The 18,968-nt window shown below is 54.8% G+C and overlaps 6 protein-coding genes and 1 non-coding gene across 7 annotated transcripts; 6 read left to right on the forward strand and 1 right to left on the reverse strand.

Moving 5' to 3' along the window:
- The first annotated feature begins 188 nt into the window (after positions 1-188).
- On the forward strand, positions 189-3,963 carry QBC33DRAFT_52148 (Gryzun, putative trafficking through golgi-domain-containing protein). Its single transcript, XM_060426466.1, has 2 exons — positions 189-1,995; positions 2,064-3,963. Exons 1-2 carry the CDS (start codon positions 393-395, stop codon positions 3,908-3,910), a joined length of 3,450 nt encoding a protein of 1,149 aa, XP_060283860.1. The 5' UTR covers positions 189-392; the 3' UTR covers positions 3,911-3,963.
- Positions 3,964-4,596: 633 nt separating this feature from the next.
- QBC33DRAFT_451043 (uncharacterized protein) lies at positions 4,597-6,492 on the forward strand (the record flags this gene model as incomplete). Its single annotated transcript, XM_060424590.1, has 3 exons — positions 4,597-5,638; positions 5,698-6,065; positions 6,133-6,492. The coding sequence occupies 3 exons, from the start codon at positions 4,597-4,599 to the stop codon at positions 6,490-6,492; spliced, it is 1,770 nt and encodes a 589-aa protein (XP_060283861.1).
- A 1,696-nt stretch (positions 6,493-8,188) lies between these two features.
- QBC33DRAFT_536862 (nuclear transport factor 2) lies at positions 8,189-9,369 on the forward strand. Its single transcript, XM_060427746.1, has 6 exons — positions 8,189-8,375; positions 8,461-8,478; positions 8,574-8,638; positions 8,698-8,769; positions 8,828-8,926; positions 8,987-9,369. Exons 1-6 carry the CDS (start codon positions 8,366-8,368, stop codon positions 9,095-9,097), a joined length of 375 nt encoding a protein of 124 aa, XP_060283862.1. The 5' UTR covers positions 8,189-8,365; the 3' UTR covers positions 9,098-9,369.
- Positions 9,370-9,909: 540 nt separating this feature from the next.
- On the forward strand, positions 9,910-11,158 carry QBC33DRAFT_52189 (Golgi apparatus membrane protein TVP18). Its single transcript, XM_060426493.1, has 4 exons — positions 9,910-10,087; positions 10,148-10,163; positions 10,332-10,427; positions 10,562-11,158. The coding sequence occupies exons 1-4, from the start codon at positions 10,051-10,053 to the stop codon at positions 10,860-10,862; spliced, it is 450 nt and encodes a 149-aa protein (XP_060283863.1). The 5' UTR covers positions 9,910-10,050; the 3' UTR covers positions 10,863-11,158.
- Positions 11,159-12,000: 842 nt separating this feature from the next.
- QBC33DRAFT_t37 lies at positions 12,001-12,081 on the forward strand. Its single transcript has one exon. It is a non-coding gene; the product is annotated as a tRNA-Cys (tRNA).
- A 1,428-nt stretch (positions 12,082-13,509) lies between these two features.
- QBC33DRAFT_52353 (altered inheritance of mitochondria protein 21) lies at positions 13,510-16,982 on the forward strand. Its single transcript, XM_060426639.1, has 2 exons — positions 13,510-14,766; positions 14,819-16,982. The coding sequence occupies exons 1-2, from the start codon at positions 13,839-13,841 to the stop codon at positions 16,747-16,749; spliced, it is 2,859 nt and encodes a 952-aa protein (XP_060283864.1). The 5' UTR covers positions 13,510-13,838; the 3' UTR covers positions 16,750-16,982.
- Positions 16,898-18,965, reverse strand: QBC33DRAFT_536876 (putative adipose-regulatory protein-domain-containing protein). The gene is made up of 3 exons (XM_060427747.1): positions 18,775-18,965; positions 18,534-18,715; positions 16,898-18,446 (listed from the first exon to the last, which is right to left on the reverse strand). The coding sequence occupies exons 1-3, from the start codon at positions 18,775-18,777 to the stop codon at positions 17,216-17,218; spliced, it is 1,416 nt and encodes a 471-aa protein (XP_060283865.1). The 5' UTR covers positions 18,778-18,965; the 3' UTR covers positions 16,898-17,215.
- Positions 18,966-18,968: the final 3 nt, after the last annotated feature.

Below are 18,968 nucleotides of genomic sequence, written 5' to 3' on the forward strand. Positions count from 1 at the left end.
ATCCATGATTTTTACCCTCATATCGAATATTGTGTCTCTGCGATCTGAGTTATGAACGATCTGGCGAGGTTGATCTAGTGCGGAGGACCTTGGACACTGGCCAGTATGGACGATTATCCACCGTTCAGCCTGGACCACAACATCCCCTTGCTGGTAACTTTAGGTGTCCAATCGAACTCAGCCTATGATTTTACTCCGGATCCCTCTCTCAAGGCCCAAGCTGTGCTTCTACGCTCCGAGGAGCCCAGTCTTGAGTCCGGCCAAGCCCAGGCTCTCCTGAAATACATACAGGATCATGATGCTTCGGAGCTGCCATGGAACGGGCAGGATACGGCTAGGAGGTATAAATTTCGGGTCAGAACGGCCGCCAGAGTAGGTAGAACAACCCCTTTATGAGACATGGGTTCAGAAGTTTTGATCACCGCGTACAGACACTCCTCCTGCCTCCCCGCCGAGTAGCGCTCCCCGAGAACCTGGAGAACCTGGAGCCACCTCAGACTCCCCCGATCCTGCACTCTCCGTTCTCTCCATTGAGCCCAGTGTCTCCTCTCTACCCGGACGGTGTTATAAATGCCCGGTGGTTACAAAAGCACCAGGAGCTAGTGCCGAGCATCCTTCTCTGTTTCTACAGCCTCAGCTCAGATCCAAGTGTTGCTACTCTGCATGATAACAAGATCAAGGTCGACATTAACAACATTAGAAATGGACTTAGCCAGTCAGGATATAGAACGAGACTTGCGGTTGTGGTTCTGAGCGACCAGGGAACTCCCTCGGTGGAGGGGTTACAAGAAAGACTAGACAGCATTCGAAAGGGCTGTGGAGTCGACACCAAGGCCTTTTTTTTCGTACCGCCACAGGAGACACAGGAAGACCTCGAACGAATTGCCGAAAACACCCTGGCGACCATATATTCCCATGCGGTCGACTACTACTTGGACCTGACCCGGCATGCAAGAAAGAAGAAGAGCCGGGGTGTGGTTCCCCAGCCGACGATCCCGCCAACATCCGGCACCTCTCAGACTCTCTCCCTTCCGGGATGGAATGTCCGATATGACTTCAAAGCCGCAGTGTTTGCTGAATATCGACAGGATATGGACATTGCTCTACGTTCTTACGAGCAGGCTTACGAGAACTTGCTCGGCTCGGAACTCCTCGAAATCATACCAAGCTGGAGCCCTCGGTGGAACGAGGCACGTTCACTTGCCGATGTGATTTCCATCCGGTGTATTCGCTGCCTTTTGTGGAACGGCAAGCCCACAGGGGCGGTTCGCCGCTGGCAGTATCATCGCGACAGAATAGCTAGCATTGTCGACCGGCGGGGGAGAGGAACTAAAAATTATGGCTGGCAAGCATGGGAGGCGCGGTGGGCCATGGTTATGGCCAATCTCATCGACAAAACAGGGATCCAAGACCAGACGCCCTCGACGTTGGGCCTTTATCTGCAGCCGGAGAAGAGTGTCATGGCTGAACGGCTCCAGCCATGGGAACTGCTGCACCATACCGGTTACTGGTACCGCCTGTCAGCCAAGCACTTGTATGGCCGGAGGGCTTATGCTTACGCGATGCCCGAAGACGATAGGAGACCGCCCAGCTCATCCCCTGCATCGTATGTCGCCAGCAAAGCCTTCACTTACGACACATACATGTGTCCGGATCCTCACGAGGAATACCCACTAGACGGCATGGGAGCTGCAGGAGTTGATCATTCACGGCTCATCCTTGACTGCCTCATGAGAGCCAGATCTGAATTCCGGACTAGGCAGCAGCTTCGACTCTGCGCCGAACTGTCGCTCGAATGCGCGAGGGAGTTGGCATCCGGTAAACGCTGGCTGGAGACTGTTGAACTTCTTGAGCCACTCTGGCGAGACATGTCGTTTAGGGCAGAAGGCTGGCTCAATGTCGCTGAAGACCTCAGCTGGTGTCTCAGAACTGCGGCCTCCCACGCCGACAAAGCTGGCCTCGTAGTTGCCATTGACTGGGAGTTGATGAACCGACGTAGGCAGCCTTTCCCATTGATACATCACGCCTTAAGTCTTTGGATATCTGTTGACATTTCACGCCAGGTTTTACGAGGCGCCCGAAGTGGCACTACGACATTGGCAAATCTCTTCAAGGGTTGACTGCCACGCCGAACCTGGCCATCAAGATCGACGACAGCGTTGTCTTGTCATTCCTATCAGCGTCCTTTATCTTCAGAAATGAAGAAGGCAAGGCCGGAGAAACTGCACATGTCCAGCTATCTATCACATCAAACGCTCGTCAGGAATCTGTTCCTGTTGGGCTTAGCAGACTCGAGATTGACTTTGCCGGGACTATCAAGACGGTTGTTTTGCAGCACGAAGATTCGGCTGCCCAGCACAAGCATGGAAATGTCACCATGTCGTCCGTGTCTCTTCAAGAGAGTACCGAGGGGACAGATTCCGACCGTGGCGATGCTGATGGTGTCTCGGGGCTGGTGGGAAGTGCAAACCTGAGCCTATTGCCTGGCCATACCTCTGTGTTTAATATGGAGATCCCTCTCAGGGAGCCAGGTGAGGCCAGCGCAATCTCCACGAGGATGTTTGTATCATGTGAGGACTTCGACTTGGAACATGCGACGACGTTCCGCGAATCCAGTGCCGCGCATGTTTGGTTTCTGTCGCCGTCTTCCAGAAAGCGAGTTTCAAGGACAAATGCTCGTTCTATCCGGATCCTACCGAGGCCGCCCAAGATGGAGATCAGGCAGCTTTCTCTGAAGGACGAATACTACACAAATGAGGCGATCGAACTCCGGTTCGAGCTCGTTAATGCCGAAAACGAAAAAGCCAGTGCCAAGCTGGATGTGGCCTTGTTTGGAGACGAGCCACCTTCCTTCAGCTTGCAACTCGATGGTCATGACAGCAAGGACACCGCAAGTCGGGAAGCCGAGGAGTCCAAGGTGGTGGCAACGCCCGTTGGAACAATCCAGACATCCAGCTCGGTTCTGACCACTCTCCAAATCCAACCAATTGATCAACCAACACGCTACGAGCTCGCTCTGCGAGTAACATATCACCTCACTAGCGACTTGGCGACAACCATCATCCAAACCGCTGTCTTTCAACTGAATATCGTCAATCCTTTCGAGGCAAACTACGACCTTCTCCCCCGTCTACATCCTGACCCCTGGCCAAGTCTCTTCGATTACGAGGGCATTCAGGATATCAGCGGAGAAGACAATACTGCCATCGCGCCCAAGGGTCTGTCGCAAGCCTGGTGCCTTATAACACGATACGCATCCTTTGCGTCTGAAGGCTTAAAGGTCACAGGGTTGGATCTCAGTATCCACGCGCCTCCCAACGTACGTTGTTTTACAACCAAGAAGGACCACGTGCCGGACGGCGGGCGGCAGGTTAGGCCCAAGACGATCGAGGAGGCCGCCTTCAACATCGTGGCCCAAAAGAATAGCCTTGACGACCGGGGTGTAGCGAGTCTAGATGTCTCATTCATCATCAAATGGACCCGCCTCGGTGCAGAGTCGACCGCGGCAGTCAACACAACAGTTCTACCGGTCCCGCGGCTCAACGTCTTGGGCCCAGAGCCGCGCGTCCTCGCATCGGTTTCGTACCTGAAAGAGCCCCATCACCTCGTGGTCTTGGAGGTGGTGATCGAGAACCCGTCCAACCATTTTCTGACCTTCGGGCTGACGATGGAGCCGAGCGACGAGTTTGCCTTCTCCGGCGCGAAGCAGACTACTCTACACCTGCTGCCTGTTTCCCGAAGGTCTGAAACATACCGCCTTCTGCCCTTGGTCAGGGGAGCATGGATCAAGCCGGGGCTGGTTGTGAGGGACAAGTACTTCCAAAAGGTACTGCGGGTCATACCGACTGAGGGCATGAAGCTGGATAAAGACGGGTTTTCGTTATGGGTGCCGCCAGAGGATTCTGAGTAGGAGTGAGCAAGATAGACTAACCCAATTCGCTAGCTGGACTGTTCCTGTGAATTATTTCATCCAATATGAAAGCTGCTATTATCCATTCACATACCTACCTCCCTCCTAGGTAGCTTTGAACAGCATCCATGTTAAGCAACCTAGGTTAGTCAGCAAGCCTATAATCTCCCAGACTCCCGTGGTGCCTGACAGCCAAATCGCCCGGCGCGGGGACCTTGTAGTGGCCTGTGCGCCATTTCCCATCGACGGTGTCGGTCTCGGAGCAGCCCAGCATCTCATCTCCAAGCCCGACCTTTCTCTCGCTTCAGCCTCATGCAGCAATAATTCTGAACTGAGATCATCCGAAGCGGAGAGCTCCCACAGCCTCTTTCCCGTCTTCGCCGGCACTTTGCTCCTCCAGGTGCTCACCTGCCTCGGGACATGCCTTTCTCGCCTTGAACCTGAGTCGAGCACCAAAGCGTCGATAACATCATATCTCCATCAATACCAGCCCCCAATCAAGTCTCTCGGGCTTGCCCTGCTTACTGGAGACCTACGCTGGCTTCCCACTGGAGATACCGGCCTGTTATCCCTTCCTAAAACCCTGGGTCCAGCACAAGCACAACGCCCACCGCCTTGCTCGTCTAGAGATATCCTGTCGGTTCAAACACTCGATTGCCCTGTTAAGCATCCAAACACCAGCAATCATGCCCTGCTTCAAGGGCATCGCAGTAAGCATCCATGCCAATGGGGCGCCGCTGGCCGAGTATGGCATACAGAAGCAGTCCCGAGTCTCGCGAATCAACACGTACATTCCCGTCCCGCAGCCCCAACTAAATGCCGACTCCAACAAACCCGAGCCAGCCAAGTTCGCCATCTCGATTACTCTCCTCACCCCGGGCCTCGCGATCCCCTACTCGACCCCGCGGACCACCGAAGCGAACCCGCAGCCCAAGCCGCAATACGTCGGCACTCTACCTTCCTCCACGGGAGAGCGGGGAAAGTACCACGGCGTGGTCAACCCTTATATCCCCATGACCAATAATGACAACGAGACCATTGCCGCCTACATATACTTTGACGGACGAGGTAAGGAGGAGGTGGCCACCCTCTTGCGCCCTGGTGAGGAAACCTGGGTGAATAGTAGGTGGGTCCAGGTGCCCGACTCCGAGGGTGGAGGTCTCGCCGAGCGGGAGTTCCTGTTCCGAGAAGTCGGTCTCGAGAGGTGGCTGAACGGGCTGGACTTGCAAGGAGACGACGCTGCGGAGAAACTCGAGCGCCGCAGGCAAAAATTCGAGCGGAGACGCCGAAGACAGCAGAGCTTAACCGAGTGGGGGGCCGACATGGATACGGATAAGGCGGGAGGACCCCGAGATACGTTGAGGTACGGCACGGATGACGGGTCTCCCGTCGAAGCAGTCTTTGACGAAGACGATTCCGTGTCCGAGTCGGATGACGAGCCCCCAGAGGCCACTGGCCAGATCAAGGTTGCCATGTTCCGTGTCATTGCGTCGGGCGAAATCAAGAAGGGGGAATACTCGCCGCAGTTCGATGCCCACGACGACGATGACGAGTCCGAAGGCGGCAATCGGAACAACGGGAACGCCATTGACGCCGACGTCGAGCACACCACCAGCTTTGCCAAGCCGAAAACGCTTGACCCCAAGACCATAAGCACGCAGACAGTGACGGGCATCGACGGCCCCGAGAAGCCCTATGCCACTTTTACTTTCTTCTACCGTGGCGAGCGTAAGTCACCCCACGTAACACCGTGCCTCGAGACCGTACTCACTGTTCGATTTGTGCAGGTCAACTCCAGAAGATGGGCGTGCTGCCGTCTTCAAAGACACAGCAGGCTACTCCTGCTGCCATCAAGCGACGATCCGGTCAGCTGGATTTCTCAACCCTGGGCCCCCTGAAGACGACTGGGACCGTGGGCTTTTCTACCTTCCGGGATCGTGATACCGAGTCCGCCCCCAGGCAGCGGAAATTGCGGAAGAAGAGCAATGGTGGTCTTCCAAGCACGATGGACGAGGATAGCGACGATGACGACGATGATAGCGAAATCCTGGGCAAGATGGAGGATCTTGACGATAAGGACGTCAAGTCCAAACCGCTCGGCCCCGAGGAAGCTGAGTTCTCTGGCGAGCTTGCTGACGGTGTCAATCGCATCAAGGTAAGCCCTCTTAATTGTCCCATTCCGGCCTTCCCTGATATGTCAGCTAATACCACTGGGAATCCAGCTTAAGAGAGCGTATGATGCAGACCAGGACAGCGCCAGCGCGAGTCCCGGCATGTCCCCAAGTGCCGGACCTTTTGGTGGTGATAGCACCCCTCCAGAGGGGAGGAAACCAACCCCCGGTCTGTCATCAGCCTCACTATTCGGCCGGAGCTTACCGGATGACACGGTGATTGGCAGCCCCATGAAGAAAGCCCGTCCCAGCGTGTCCGGCATCGACGACAATGGCCAGCCCAGCCAGCCCCGGAGTTTTCCCCCAGGACTCGGCGATGTTCTGGCAAAGGCTGAGGCGGCTCAGGCAGCTCAGAGCAAGGAGCAGCCTTCTTCGGCGGCGGTGACTGATGAGATTGAGGAAGAGCTATGATTTGGTCAAGAGGATTGGGGGGTAATCCACTTGCTTACCTACCCTTGATGCCCAATGTACAAGTCTATATTTGGCTTTCAAATGATTTGGCCACGTCTAAGGTGGGGGGAGATAAAGCATACTCTATCTCCTGAGACGAAGCACAGCTTGGATCCCCTTGTTGGCAGATCAATATTTGATAGGATCGAAAAGGGGTGGTTTTCAGAACATTACCCGGCGACCTGGGCCCAGGATGTGTCTTGGGGACCAGTGGCTATGCTGACGGTAGTTCTTTGGCCTCCTATCTTTGGTACTTGGATGAGTAGTCCAACAGCGAGATTAACGTCCTTGGGGTCACGGCGGTCACGGCTGGCACCTCGGCATTTTGGCCTGATGGCATATTCGGCGCTGTTGCATTGTGGGTTAAGAGGATGGAGGTGTGAGGGGGAGGAGGGTGTTGAGGGAGGATAGGAGTAGCCAGGTCCGAAAACAACACAAAATTCCTAGGTGCCAGAGATACATGAAGAATCGTCAAACATCACCTGCTAAGTCGTCTGCGGCAGTCTCACAACTTGTATTCACTAAATATCCTTGTACCTATTAAGGCGATGACCTCTCAGACAACCTGCTACATAGCCTGTAGTCTTTCAATGCCACTGACCGAGATCTCTGCATCTGCTTAGAGCAGCCGTTGGCCTGTCCAAGTTGGCTCTAGGTTCACGTGGCACTAAGGAGTCTTCCAATAAAGAACATACATCTCAGATCACGTCTCGGAATTCTGTTGCCAAAGGGATTTGCACTTATTTGTTTCCATGGTAATCGGTTCCCAACATCGTGGTAGCTAGTCGCAAGAAAGTACACAGTGGCATGTGCCAGAACTGAAACAGAAGGCTACATGTCTATTCTCATCCACAATCAGCACTTGCGATTGGGCAAGTTATCGGCATCCCCAATTCACATATGCACACACCTCCACCAGAACATCATACCTACCACTTCAGCCACAGCTCCATGGCTTCAGGAATTCCTTGGAATTGGTGAGCATCCTTTGCTGAGGATAGTATGCCGGTGTTTCCCCTCCTAGGCCAGGCTAAGCATGACAGAAGTAGGTTGGAGCCTACTACTGTTCACGATGCCAGAATCTTGCATTGGTAGTAAGGGCACCTCGGCCCCATTCGGCTCTGTTGCCATTTTGCCTTAAAGCCCCTTATTCATTCAGCGTCTCACAAGATGCATCCCAGGAAGTGCCGGCACTGCATTCCCGCTTGTCCTTCTCGAGGTTAGGCAGTCAGACCAAGTGGTCGTCGAATTGAGAAGGGGAAAGGTATGGTTCTCCTGTATTGCATGTTAGCTAAGGCCAAGCAAAAGCATGCATTGCAGAACGTTTTGAGATAGAGCTTGAATCAGACTGTTGAGCTTGAAATATTTGAAATATCAACATAGTATAGTAACTTCAGAAAAGGTGAAGAAGAGTGTGTCATCATAGAAGGGGATTTGGAATAAGGAGCAAACATGGAATATCATACCTTGTGTCTACATAGTACCTATGTTTGAGTGGGCAAAGTTTTTGGATGAAGCTGGGTTGTCGGAGATTGGGGAAGAGAAAGAGAGAATTTCAATTGGGAAAAAAAGAAAGCAACCTTGGTAGCACCAAGATTACATAATCCTTTCTCAAGTTCCCGCAGACAATGTGCGAGCCCCGCCATTTGTTTTGCTGGCCAAAGAGCCTAACTCCTACCAGCTCCCATCGTCAACAGCCTGGACAACCATCAACTCATTCGGGTGCCTACTGCCGTCCGAAGACATCTATCTACCTAACCGTGTTGCCAGCGGTTTTTTCTTGACACTTTATTCCAAAAGTCTCCCTGCAAGCCTTGATCGCAAACCGCCCAAGATGGCAACCGGTACGTCGACAAGCTCCCCTCAATACCCCGCCATTGCGCCCATTCAATTTCGCGCTGGATTGCTAACTCACCTGTGCTGCTTCAGATTTTGAGACTATCGCGAGTAAGTCTGACCAACTGGCTCGAGCAGCACAAGGCTGATCCTCCTTTTTTCCGAAAGGGAGACAAGGCGATTGTGCTAAAGTGGTGTTTTTACAGAGCAATTCGTCGAGTTCTACTACAACACCTTCGATGCCGACCGCAAGAACCTCGGATCACTTTACGTGGGTAGACGCCGGCCTGGAACAGAGGCGTATCAGTGTCGCTAACATTGGATGCGTAGCGAGAGCAGTCCATGCTCACCTTCGAGTCGGCTTCGGTCATGGGCACCAACTCCATCGTCGAGAAGCTTGCCGTAAGATGCATATCTCCTCCGGGATCCTGGTGGTCATGCCCTAACACCCTCGGCATAGTCTCTCCCTTTCCAGAAAGTAAAGCATGAAGTGTCCACCCTTGATGCGCAGCCAACTGTCGAAGGCGGTATCCTGATCTTGGTTACCGGACAACTCCTGGTATGGATCCTTATGAAGCTTAAAATCGGACCGTACTCATCTAATGACACAACTCGATAGGTTGACGAGGAGCAACGCCCCATGAACTACTCCCAGGTCTTCCAGCTGCTCAGAGACGCGTCTCAGCAGTATTTCGTGTTCAACGACATTTTCAAGTTGATCTACAGTTGAGCCACCGATTGTGATGAATACCCAGATGGCTCGAGGTGAGGGGAAAGGGTACTTGCATATCTTGCCCTCCTGGTGACTGAATGGGAACGTTGCCTGCTTTTCGGAAGGCCCCTTATAGATGGGGGGCCAATCTAGGTAGAGCTTTGAGAAGACTGTTTTCAGCCCTTGATTGCCAATTTAGATATGGAAGCTGTATTCTCAAAGGTTGTGCGATTCAAGCAGTAGTTAACACTAATGGTAAACTTTAGTGGAAGCATTGCGACGGCCCTGGCTTCGAAGGCGTGGCAGCCACGTAAGACTCCCAACATTTGCCCCTAGTGAAAAGTCGCTGCCTGGGACGGCTTCTATTATATATCTACTTTGGACCGGCTTGCATGATATTTGAGCCCATAGTATTTGCTTCCTCTTGATGGAAAAAGCTGGCTGGATCGCCGTCGCTTGTATCGTATCCCTCCCTCAGATCTATGCTGCCGCCTCAGCAACGCAACTGCATTCCGTGTTTGGGAACTTGTTTCGATCCAAAGACCCAGCCCAAAATTTCGAGCCGGCCATCCTCCATTCCCATCCCTGTCAACAAGGTGGGGACCCTGGTAACCCAATCACCTTTGCGGGTTCGGACAAGGCCTCTCTTCCGGATCTGACTCCAAAAAGACAACGTTGCTACCTTTGAACAAACATCGCCCAGTCGTGCCACCACAGACCACATGCGCTCATTCCCCGGCAACAGCCTCGACCACGATCGCATTTAGAAAGCCAATCCTCAGCCTATCCGAGAGCGAACATCCTCCCTACGCGCCTGCCGATTCCTCCCTTAGCAAGCCATTAAGAAGCTCGCGCCGAGCTCCGCATACGTCAGCTCCGGCTGGCCATCGAACCGCAGCATCTATTCTCTTCAGAACCAACAAGAATAAGCTATACGACACGGGGCGCTTGCTCAAGACACATACCGCAAGATGACGTTGAAAGAGGAGTTCGCACAGCGCAATTTCAGTATGTCTTGCTACCATCCGACCGGCTCTTCCGTGCATCAAGGTTGCTAATGGTTCCTAGGTATCTATGGACAATGGTGAGCTCCCCGGATCAACAGAATTGGAAGCGATTATGGCATCCTCAGGGATGAAGAGAGATGCTCTGCGGCCTGGTTGGCTGGATACCCGTCAATCCCGTGCCGTTGCGAATCGCAAAGGGGGTTCGTCGACGACGAACGCTGTTGCTGACCCGCTGGTTCTCCCAGGCTCGGTATCCTATCAATGATTCTGTGCTTTGCCCTCGGCATCGCCAATATCTTCACCGTCTTCATCCTGGTACTCATCATTAGTATTATCTGCCTGTAAGTTTAACCAACCCGCAACCTGGCATCATTCCGAGAATGCCAAGCCAATTTCCAAACCCACATCAGGCCGATTCTCCAAGTACCTTTTCCCCTTTATCTTTGCTAATGCGCCGCCTGCTTTCCTATCACAGGGTATTCTCGTTCGTGATCCTCTTCATCGAAGTCCCGCTCCTCCTCCGCATCTGTCCGACCTCGGCCGGGTTCGACACCTTCATCCGCCGGATCTCGACCAACTACATGCGCGCGGCCGCCTACGCCATCATGGCCGTCGTCCAGTGGTTGTCGCTCATCCAGCGGGCGACCAGCCTGATCGCCGCGGCCGTCTTCCTCTCCCTGACGGCCATCTGCTACCTCCTCGCCGGTGCGAAGGGCCAGGCCTTTATCGGAAGCAAGACCCTGGGTGGAGCGGGCATTGCGCAGATGATTGTATGAGGCTACGGCGCCTAGCTGTGGTGAAGTGGGAAGGGGCTTGACAGGAAGGATGGGGGGCGAGAGAGACGAGAGGGCGGAGACACAAACAAGATCAACGGTTGTGTTTGGAACACGACAGAGAACGATTAAGCGTGGTAACACCCACGCGGACAAGGAGAAAGGGAGGGGGAAACTCCCTAGAGAAGAAACTGAGTTAAGTGGATTATCGCAGAGGATACTAGATCTGGTACCGAGGACAGCCTCGAGTGTGTCTGAAAAGGGCTCAACTAGGAACGAAGGAGGAACGAAGGATATATCAGCTCCTCAACCGACTAGACGGAGGAGAATTAGCAGTGGCCAGCATTTTCGGTAAGGGTTACGGCGTCGAACGGCTTGTGGACAGGTTCTTAGCTGACCTGCTAACTTTTTTTTTCTCCATCTCTCATGGATGTTTTCTCATTGCGCGAGTGTGATTGATACCCCTGCCTTGGGGGATGACTGTATATATATAGGTACGGAGAAGGGCCGTTAGGATCCCACTCCTCATCACTGTTCAATGGATCGGGTGCCTTGCATTGTTACCATACCTTCAACTCTGGAGGCTACGGCGAGATGTTGCTTGGTGTAAATTACCTACTGGACACTATACATGCATCTGCAATTCTGTATAGCGTCTCCAACCAGCCCACCCGCCTCCTAACTGTCTGGATCATCACCGTCCCCGAGAAGCGCGGCGGTTTATCATGTAAGAACAAATCTGCGTCTTTGCTTTTAACTACCTACGGGTAGGTACCATAGGTTCCCGCCTCCATAGGCTCACACGGCAGAGTAGGTAGGTACGTACATGGAGGTATCTTTACGTCAACGCCAGAATCGATACGTACCAAGGTGTCCCGTGACCGAGGCCACATGATTTAAGCGTACCTAGATTCAAGAGTCTCACCTTTAGGCCCATTGGGCTTGCACTACGGATGTATCATGGAAGTACCTACGTGCCCAACTGTTCTTTCAATGGGATGTGGGTTGGTCCCACGCGTCAGGAGGTTTCGGGCTCGATGCTGGATTGATCTTCTGTTCCAAATTCTGCGAGTAGCTGATCTGTGCTTGGATGTGGGGGGGTCTAGTATATAGGCTGTGTTTTAGAACCTTCCTTCAAAAAGGGTTCTTAGCTCAGTGGCTTAGAGCGGATGACTGCAGTGATGTCTTCATCAGGTCGCTGGTTCAATTCCGGCAGAGCCCTCATTTTTTGCTTATTTTTTGTTCCTCCCGCTTCGAGTACGTTGCTAGGGAGGGAAGGCATAAGGGTTGGTTTTTACGACTACTTTTGTTGTTCCAGGGTCTATGAAGATAAGACTACTGTGTAGCACGGCGCAGGAAACCCACAGTGATGGCGTCATTAACCCTATTGTTAGGAGAACCTGGGAAACAGGAGATCACGCTGGGTTCCGCTTCGTTGGCCGTTTGCCAGTCATGTGGAAGGGATTACCTTGTATGATTTGTTGGGCATAGATAGGCCTTACGACTTGCCGCCATTGTTAGCTCTACCTAATTACCATGTACGCATCATGGGCTCGAGATGGGTCGCCATTGGATGGTGTGTTTGCCTTGCTAAGAGTGTCTTTAGGACGGTGGACGAACGGTATTTGTACACAGCAGCAGCAAGAGCATACATAGTAACGGAGCGGTCGTGAAGCCCTTCCACTGCGAGTGGAAGCGTGATGGTCTGTCTGGCTTAACCCCTCGCCTATCATGGTGGGGTAGTGTGGTGGGGTTGGTGGGAGGAGTACCCTTTCCTCACTGTGTTGACGCAACTCCTGTTAGGCCAGCCCAGATCGATCACCGATTGGTATTCAATGGCTGGGATAAGGTCAAGTGGAAAGGGGTGGCACGGAAGGCAAAATGTATGCTTCAGAGTTTGGAGCCCCTTGAGTTCAAGAAATCCAGGTCTTTGCGTGCAGCAACAGTCGAGACTTGGAGGCCCGAGCTGAGAGTGACTGTCAGAGCTTACCTCAGGTAGGTTAGGTAGGTAGGTACAGGTAGGTCCCTATCCATATCCTGTGTGGAATCTCCAACAAGGGAGGTCTCGTGCCTGGCAGAATTCTTATTTCACACTCTCAGATCGAGGGACAATGCGCCACGAGAGGCTAGACCACGCAATGGAGGAGCTATGTCGTACACTAGTCGCAGCGGAGCAACCACCTTAGGTAGGTATATGTACTTCCCAACATCGGGAGTACCTGATGACGGAGGAGGCGGGCATTTAATACCAGCGATATAAGTGGTCAAGACTCCCGCCCGGCTCAGGCCCGGCTAGTTTCATCAACAGCTTCGTCACTGAACCAGATCCGAGCTTGCCTCTCCCTCTCACTGTTCCTTTGTCCATCAACTCACTCAATTAAACCCATTCTTCCTATCTTTTCTGGTTCTTCGTCTAGTTCATCAACCCGCTCAGAGGAGTGTCCAAGACACAGGTAAGCTGGTCTGCCCAGTTAATGTTCAGTCAATTCGTGTTTCCCATCTTCCTCTTCCAGTGCCACTCCGTTAGTTCTTGGTATATAGAGTAGACGGGGAAGACGCTTCTGGACTTCCAGTCATGTAACCACATCATCTGTCCAGGGCCAGTTTCGTCTATCGCTGCTATCCGGACGTGCTTATCATGACAGCGGAGCTTAGACGTTGGCAACTTACGCCTTATCTCTACGCCATGGTTCCCCTGGCATGGGTTGGCCCTTAACTTGCATGCATTGGCACATAAATCCCAGTCTAGGGATGAGTCTCTGCGTCTTGACGTCGTCGTCCGTGTTCTTATCTCGTATCTGGCTTCAAACTCATTATTGAACCTGCTCACCGCATCTTTCCACCGCCTGCTAACCCCGTTGGGAGGAAGAGAGCAGTATATCTGTCATCACATCCCTTCAGAAGGCATCATCGTGACGCCCTCGTATTCCAAACTTCTGTGTGTTCGAGCTCTGCGACCCCTTCCCCAACGCCTTCAAAATGTCTGCTGCGACGAAACAACAACCGCCGGCGATTCCTCCTCGACCTTCTAGGAGTCAAGATAGGGACTCGATGCCAAAGATCCCTCCGAGGCCCTTTAACCGCCGAATCGACCGCTCTCTCTCCCCAAATCCCGACCGCTTTGCCCCGTCGCCTCTCAACGAGAGCCCCTTCCAGTCGAAGAGTTCGAATGCGCGCCGCTTCGGCACCGGCCAACATGGCGATCCTATTGACCGACCTCAATCCGTCGAATTGCCCTCGGTCGGCGAGGAGGGTAGGGAATATGAGCTCTTGACCGATGAGCTACACACCCCACGCGAGCAGAACTTCAGCCCCGAGCAGACACATACCGTCGGCCAAGACCTCAAGCTGCATGCACCAAGACCTTCCCTACCTGCCCAGAGCGCAAAGCAGAGAGTCATGACTGTCACCAGGACAGACTCGGACAAGGCCGCCTCGTTTGGCATCGGCAGGCCGAGTAGCGAAGAGCAGCGCGGCCCATCGTCGAACCACAGCTTGAGGAAGAAGGCAAGTACCATCAGCCAGCGGTCGACCCCCGAAAGCCATATCGAAGACGAGCAAGGCATTCCTGAGATCGGCCAGCAAGTCCCAATGTATCCCGATGCTGGAGATGTCCAGGCCCCCTCTCCAGCTCCTCCTACTTCGGGAATGCCCGAGGGCCGGAGGTCGAAAAACCACACTCGACGGACTTCGGGTCTCGGCGGCCTGCCGCCGGGCAGCTACGGTTTACATGGCCACGGCTTGGTGCCCCAGGACCGGTTGGAGAAAGCCTACTTTGAGAAAAACCCCCACCTGCTCAAGAGGGAGTTCACTCCCCACCACCACGATCGCCCCTACGACTTCTCGATGAGCAGTGAGGATCTCAACAATATTGTCCGGGATACTGCCAGCCAAGGGCCTGGCTACGGTGAGATTCAATGGCCCAACGATCCTCTTTCCTGTACACTAACATCTAGGAGCATCCGCTGAACACATTGGAACCCCCAGCGAACAGGTCGGCTGGCAAGCCATTGAGGAGTCGGCATCACATGCGGCTCCCACAAGCTCCCAACCCGCAGACATGAAGTCTCCTTTGAAGCAGAGCTTCCAGCCAGAAACCACCGTCCCACATACAAACCTCAGCGAACATAGAAGCTCTGAGGACGGAGCCATCCACGTGGACGAGCCCGGCCGTAGGTCTGTGATATTCAGTGAGGAGACGCCCAACGACGCTGGTGAGGAGCATGTTTACAGCACTCCCATATTGGCTGAAGACGAGGTCCGCAAGCACCCTTCACCGTACGACCATCAGCCTGCAGTTGAGCCGCCCCCAGGCGCCTTCGAGGCAGAGGAGGGCACTAGCCGACCGTCCAGCCGGCCCAGTCTATACAGGGTCACGTCGATGGAGCATCAGTCAACTCCGCTCGAAGACGTCGAAGAGTACGAGCCACTGTTCCCGGACGACGCAAAGGCAGACACCACCAAGCCCACAGAGGAGCCAAAAACCAAGACCCAGAAGCTTCACAAGCAACGCTTCCCAAGTCGCGATATCTGGGAAGATGCTCCTGACAGCGTGTACTATACCGCCCACGTTTCCACTCCAGATGTCTCTGAAGAGTCTGCCAAGGCCGCAATAACCACTTCCCCGCCTCCCCGGGACGGTGAAACTCCAGCGCAGGCGTTCGCCCGCCATCAGGAACAGCTAGCGGAGAAGGAATTTCGCCGACACGGGGCAGACTCGTTTCCGCCGAATAAGGAGGGACAGAAGCCGATATGGGCCCACCACCAGTCCCACCTTGCGGCCGAGAAGGCACGCCCGTCACCAGCGCGAAGATTTCCCAGCCGGGATGTGTGGGAGGATACGCCTGACAGCCTGCGGCTGGAGACCACAGTTTCAACCCCCCAAAGGGACCTCGATGCCGATTCTCCCGCTGAATCCAAGCCTGAAGTCCCTGCACGCCCAGTAAGGAAGCCCACAGATCCATCGCCCGTCTCAGAACGGCCGGCAGTGCCACAGCGACCCAAGCCGAAGCAGTCGTCGAGCGAAGATGACGTAACCTCCAACCGTTCAGCAACGTTATCTTCGCCAAGCCCTCCGACGATCCCGGACCGACCCAAGCCCCAAATCCCCGTCAGGCCCGTCGTGGCCGGACCCACATCCGGCGGTCTAGAACCAGGGGAGGCCGCGGCTCCACCGAAGCGGAAGCCCGCCGTCCCCGCCAGGCCCATGGGTTCGAAGCTCGCGGCCCTGCAGGCCGGCTTCATGAGCGACCTCAACAAGAAGCTCGGCCTCGGCCCCCAGGCACCCAAGAAGGAAGAGCCGCCAGCGGCAGAGGAGAGCCTCGTCGAACCTAAGGAGAAGGTGCCCCTGAGCGACGCGCGTAAGGGCCGTGCGAGGGGCCCCCAGCGGAGAGCCCCGGCCAAGAGCCCCAGCCCCGCGACGGTCCCCAAGGTGGAGCCGGCCCTGGCATTCACCCTGCCGTCCACAGTGTATGAAATCGACCCTGAGGGTGGCGAGGTCAACATGGGCGGCGGCCGAGGCGGCGCTGCTGTGGAGAAAGCAGCTTCACCGGAGAAAGCAGCCTCGCCAGATACCACGCAGCCAGGCGGGGAGAAAGCCGAATTGGAAGGGGAGGAACGGCAACCCGACGATGAGGCGAGGCCCAAAGACAAGTCGCCAGAGCAGGGCGACAACGAGGGACCAGAAGCCCCTCCGTCGGAGCAGAGGGCCGAAGAGCGAGCCGTTTCGCCAGAACCAGAGGACGAGGAAGCACAAGCCGAGCCCGAGCCCGGGGTCGAGGAGACCAAGTCCCTAGCCACCAACATGGCCGGCGAGCCGGTGGTGGAGGAAACCCTCCGGGTGGACGAACGGCATGACGAGGTCGAGCCTACCAAGGTCGAAGAACATTGACAGTGAGGATGTCCTGGCGGCTGTGTTGGGAGTCGAAGCTGGATTGTTTCTTATCCTTTCGTTTTGTTTGCCCCCCTTCGCTTTTGGTTCCCGAACTAGGTACACGAGCTTGGAGGTTGTTGCCCAGCAATAAGTGGCCCGCATATTTAGGGAGTGTAATCATCGAACTGATATTCGAAATAACAATATTTGGTTATCCATCCAGAAGCTTACTCGCAGTCAGGCAGCCTAGACTTGGAACAAGTGCATGAGTAGTAGCTAGTAGATTACACGTCTTTTGTAGCCATATGGGTATTTCTTCAAATCGTTCTAGAAATGCAAATACTCCCATAACGCCCACTTTCCCACGTCCACAGCCCGCTCCTGTAAGCTTGTACTTGTGAAACAACACAAGAGACCAGGAGATTAACACGAAGATACACATTCGCTGGGGGAGAAAAAATGAAAAAGTAAAGAGGAAACCAAGCTACCCCGCCGAAGCGGTCGCCCACGGGGTGAGCGGCTGTCTCCGAGATATCACTCTTTCATCAGCGCTATAACCTGTCCCCATGCCCACATACCCTTCATCCTTCTCGTCGTCGACATAGGCATCTGCCCATGTGAAGGGCGACATGTCCGCCAGCCTGGCTGCGTGGAGACCCTTAAGCCCCGAGTCCTCCTTATGAGGAGCGTCGGCGGAGTCGCTGTCCTTGTCCTCCTTATGAGGGGCGTCGGCGGTGGCTCTGTCCTCGACATCCTTGCCACGAGCGTCGGTGGGGAAGGGGTCGTTGCGGCCATCGATCTCGTCGCGCTTGATGTCCGCCGGGAGCGCCATCATGAAGTCTTTGCCTCTTCCCCATTCCACGCCTTTAGCCTTATCCTTCGCCTTCCGCAAGACCTTGGCGTGCCTCTTGGCCTTGCTCTTGTTCCCCCCCTCGGTCTCAGTGCTGTCCTCGCCCTCCGATAGCATCTCCAGCAGCGACCGGGGACCCGGCGCCGGCATCGGAGACGACGACGACGACGACGAACCCAGGCTGCTCAGCGCCATCCACATCACCACGGCGGAGAGGACTTCGCAGGCCCAGAAGGCAGTCGTCAGGACGAAGAAGGTGGCAATGCGGTACTGCCACATCAACCACCGCAGACCCGTCAGCCGGGCTCTCAACGTCACCGACGCTTCATACACCTGCAGTGCCTGGCCGGCTCGCAGCTCGATGAACACGGAGCTGGGGAAGAGGATCGGCGGGGGGCCGCTGCCGCCGCCGGAGGAGAAGGACACGCCCTCGGCCATCGGAATTTCCAGGACCGTACTCTCGGCGATGTGCGGGAATGCCAGGTAGTAGAGTAGGAAGAGCACGCGCGAGGCCCGCGAGACGAGCGGGTCCGCGTAGGGGATCAGGGCAGGCCGCCTTGAGGCGTGCAGGATTCGCCGGTCAGAAAAGAGGCGAAGAGGGTCGGGAAAGGGGCTGGTGAGCAGGTATGGCATCTCCAGGGAGCCTGGCATTTCCACAGGCTTTAACATAGCCGCGGTCGTCTCCGGCTTCTTAGGCGGGGCGGTGCCGTCGCGATCGAGCAGGTACATGGCGGCCATGAAGTTGCCCCGCTCGAGGTTGGCGGGGGAGCGAGGCAGGGTCAGCGAGGCGGTGATGTCGTAGAGTTGGTTGTCCTTGAGATTCTTAGCCTCCAGGGAGGCAATGCCATATGGGTGTTGGCCGTATCTGTTGGGTTGTTCGGTAACGGTTTTGTCAGTCACCCCTGGCTTGCACGGCTGGAACGAGGAACTTAGTGGGTGAGGGTGCAAATACCCATATTGCAAGTGTATCGGAACAGTAGTTATTTGGTCGGGCAGGTAGTTTTGGTAGAAGAGCAAGTAGGCAAATGCCGCCAAAGCGTAGAGCAACACCAAGGAAATAGCCACCAGGATACTGTTGAGCAAAGACCTCTTCGCGGTCCTGATATTGGGCGAGTCGCCCTCGCGGGCGATGTCCTGCGCCAGCAATCACATGTTAGCGCGTAACTAGGAGCAAATCAAGCGTCCCGCCTTACCATGTTGCTAGAAGTGGGAATGCCAATTGGTATGATTTTGCTCACAGCTGCAGCGGGGATAGTTGTGAAGCTCGAAGCGTTGGCAGAGTTGCCGCCATGGAGGGAGCTACAAATAACAAAGCTTCGGCCACATGCCAGTGGTCCTGATGATGGCACCTGCGTCTCGTCATCGGTTGGTATGTCACTGGTGGTGG

This window comes from Phialemonium atrogriseum, assembly GCF_030411735.1.
Source record: "Phialemonium atrogriseum strain 8032-3 unplaced genomic scaffold QBC33scaffold_11, whole genome shotgun sequence".
Taxonomy (NCBI): domain Eukaryota; kingdom Fungi; phylum Ascomycota; class Sordariomycetes; order Cephalothecales; family Cephalothecaceae; genus Phialemonium; species Phialemonium atrogriseum.

Bases quoted from the DNA above. Each gene is read 5' to 3' on its own strand.
- QBC33DRAFT_536876 (XM_060427747.1), bottom strand. The intron at 18,447-18,533 runs GTATTTGCACCC...ACAACCCAACAG, and splicing joins CCGATACACTTGCAATATGG to ATACGGCCAACACCCATATG.
- QBC33DRAFT_52189 (XM_060426493.1), top strand. From the start codon at position 10,051: ATGACGTTGAAAGAGGAGTTCGCACAGCGCAATTTCA. The intron at 10,428-10,561 runs GTAAGTTTAACC...TTCCTATCACAG, and splicing joins ATCATTAGTATTATCTGCCT to GGTATTCTCGTTCGTGATCC.
- QBC33DRAFT_536862 (XM_060427746.1), top strand. The intron at 8,639-8,697 runs GTGGGTAGACGC...TTGGATGCGTAG, and splicing joins AGAACCTCGGATCACTTTAC to CGAGAGCAGTCCATGCTCAC. The intron at 8,927-8,986 runs GTATGGATCCTT...ACAACTCGATAG, and splicing joins TGGTTACCGGACAACTCCTG to GTTGACGAGGAGCAACGCCC.
- QBC33DRAFT_52148 (XM_060426466.1), top strand. From the start codon at position 393: ATGAGACATGGGTTCAGAAGTTTTGATCACCGCGTACAGACACTCCTC. The intron at 1,996-2,063 runs GTAGGCAGCCTT...ATTTCACGCCAG, and splicing joins CTGGGAGTTGATGAACCGAC to GTTTTACGAGGCGCCCGAAG.
- QBC33DRAFT_52353 (XM_060426639.1), top strand. From the start codon at position 13,839: ATGTCTGCTGCGACGAAACAACAACCGCCGGCGATTCCTCCTCGACCT. The intron at 14,767-14,818 runs GTGAGATTCAAT...AACATCTAGGAG, and splicing joins CAGCCAAGGGCCTGGCTACG to CATCCGCTGAACACATTGGA.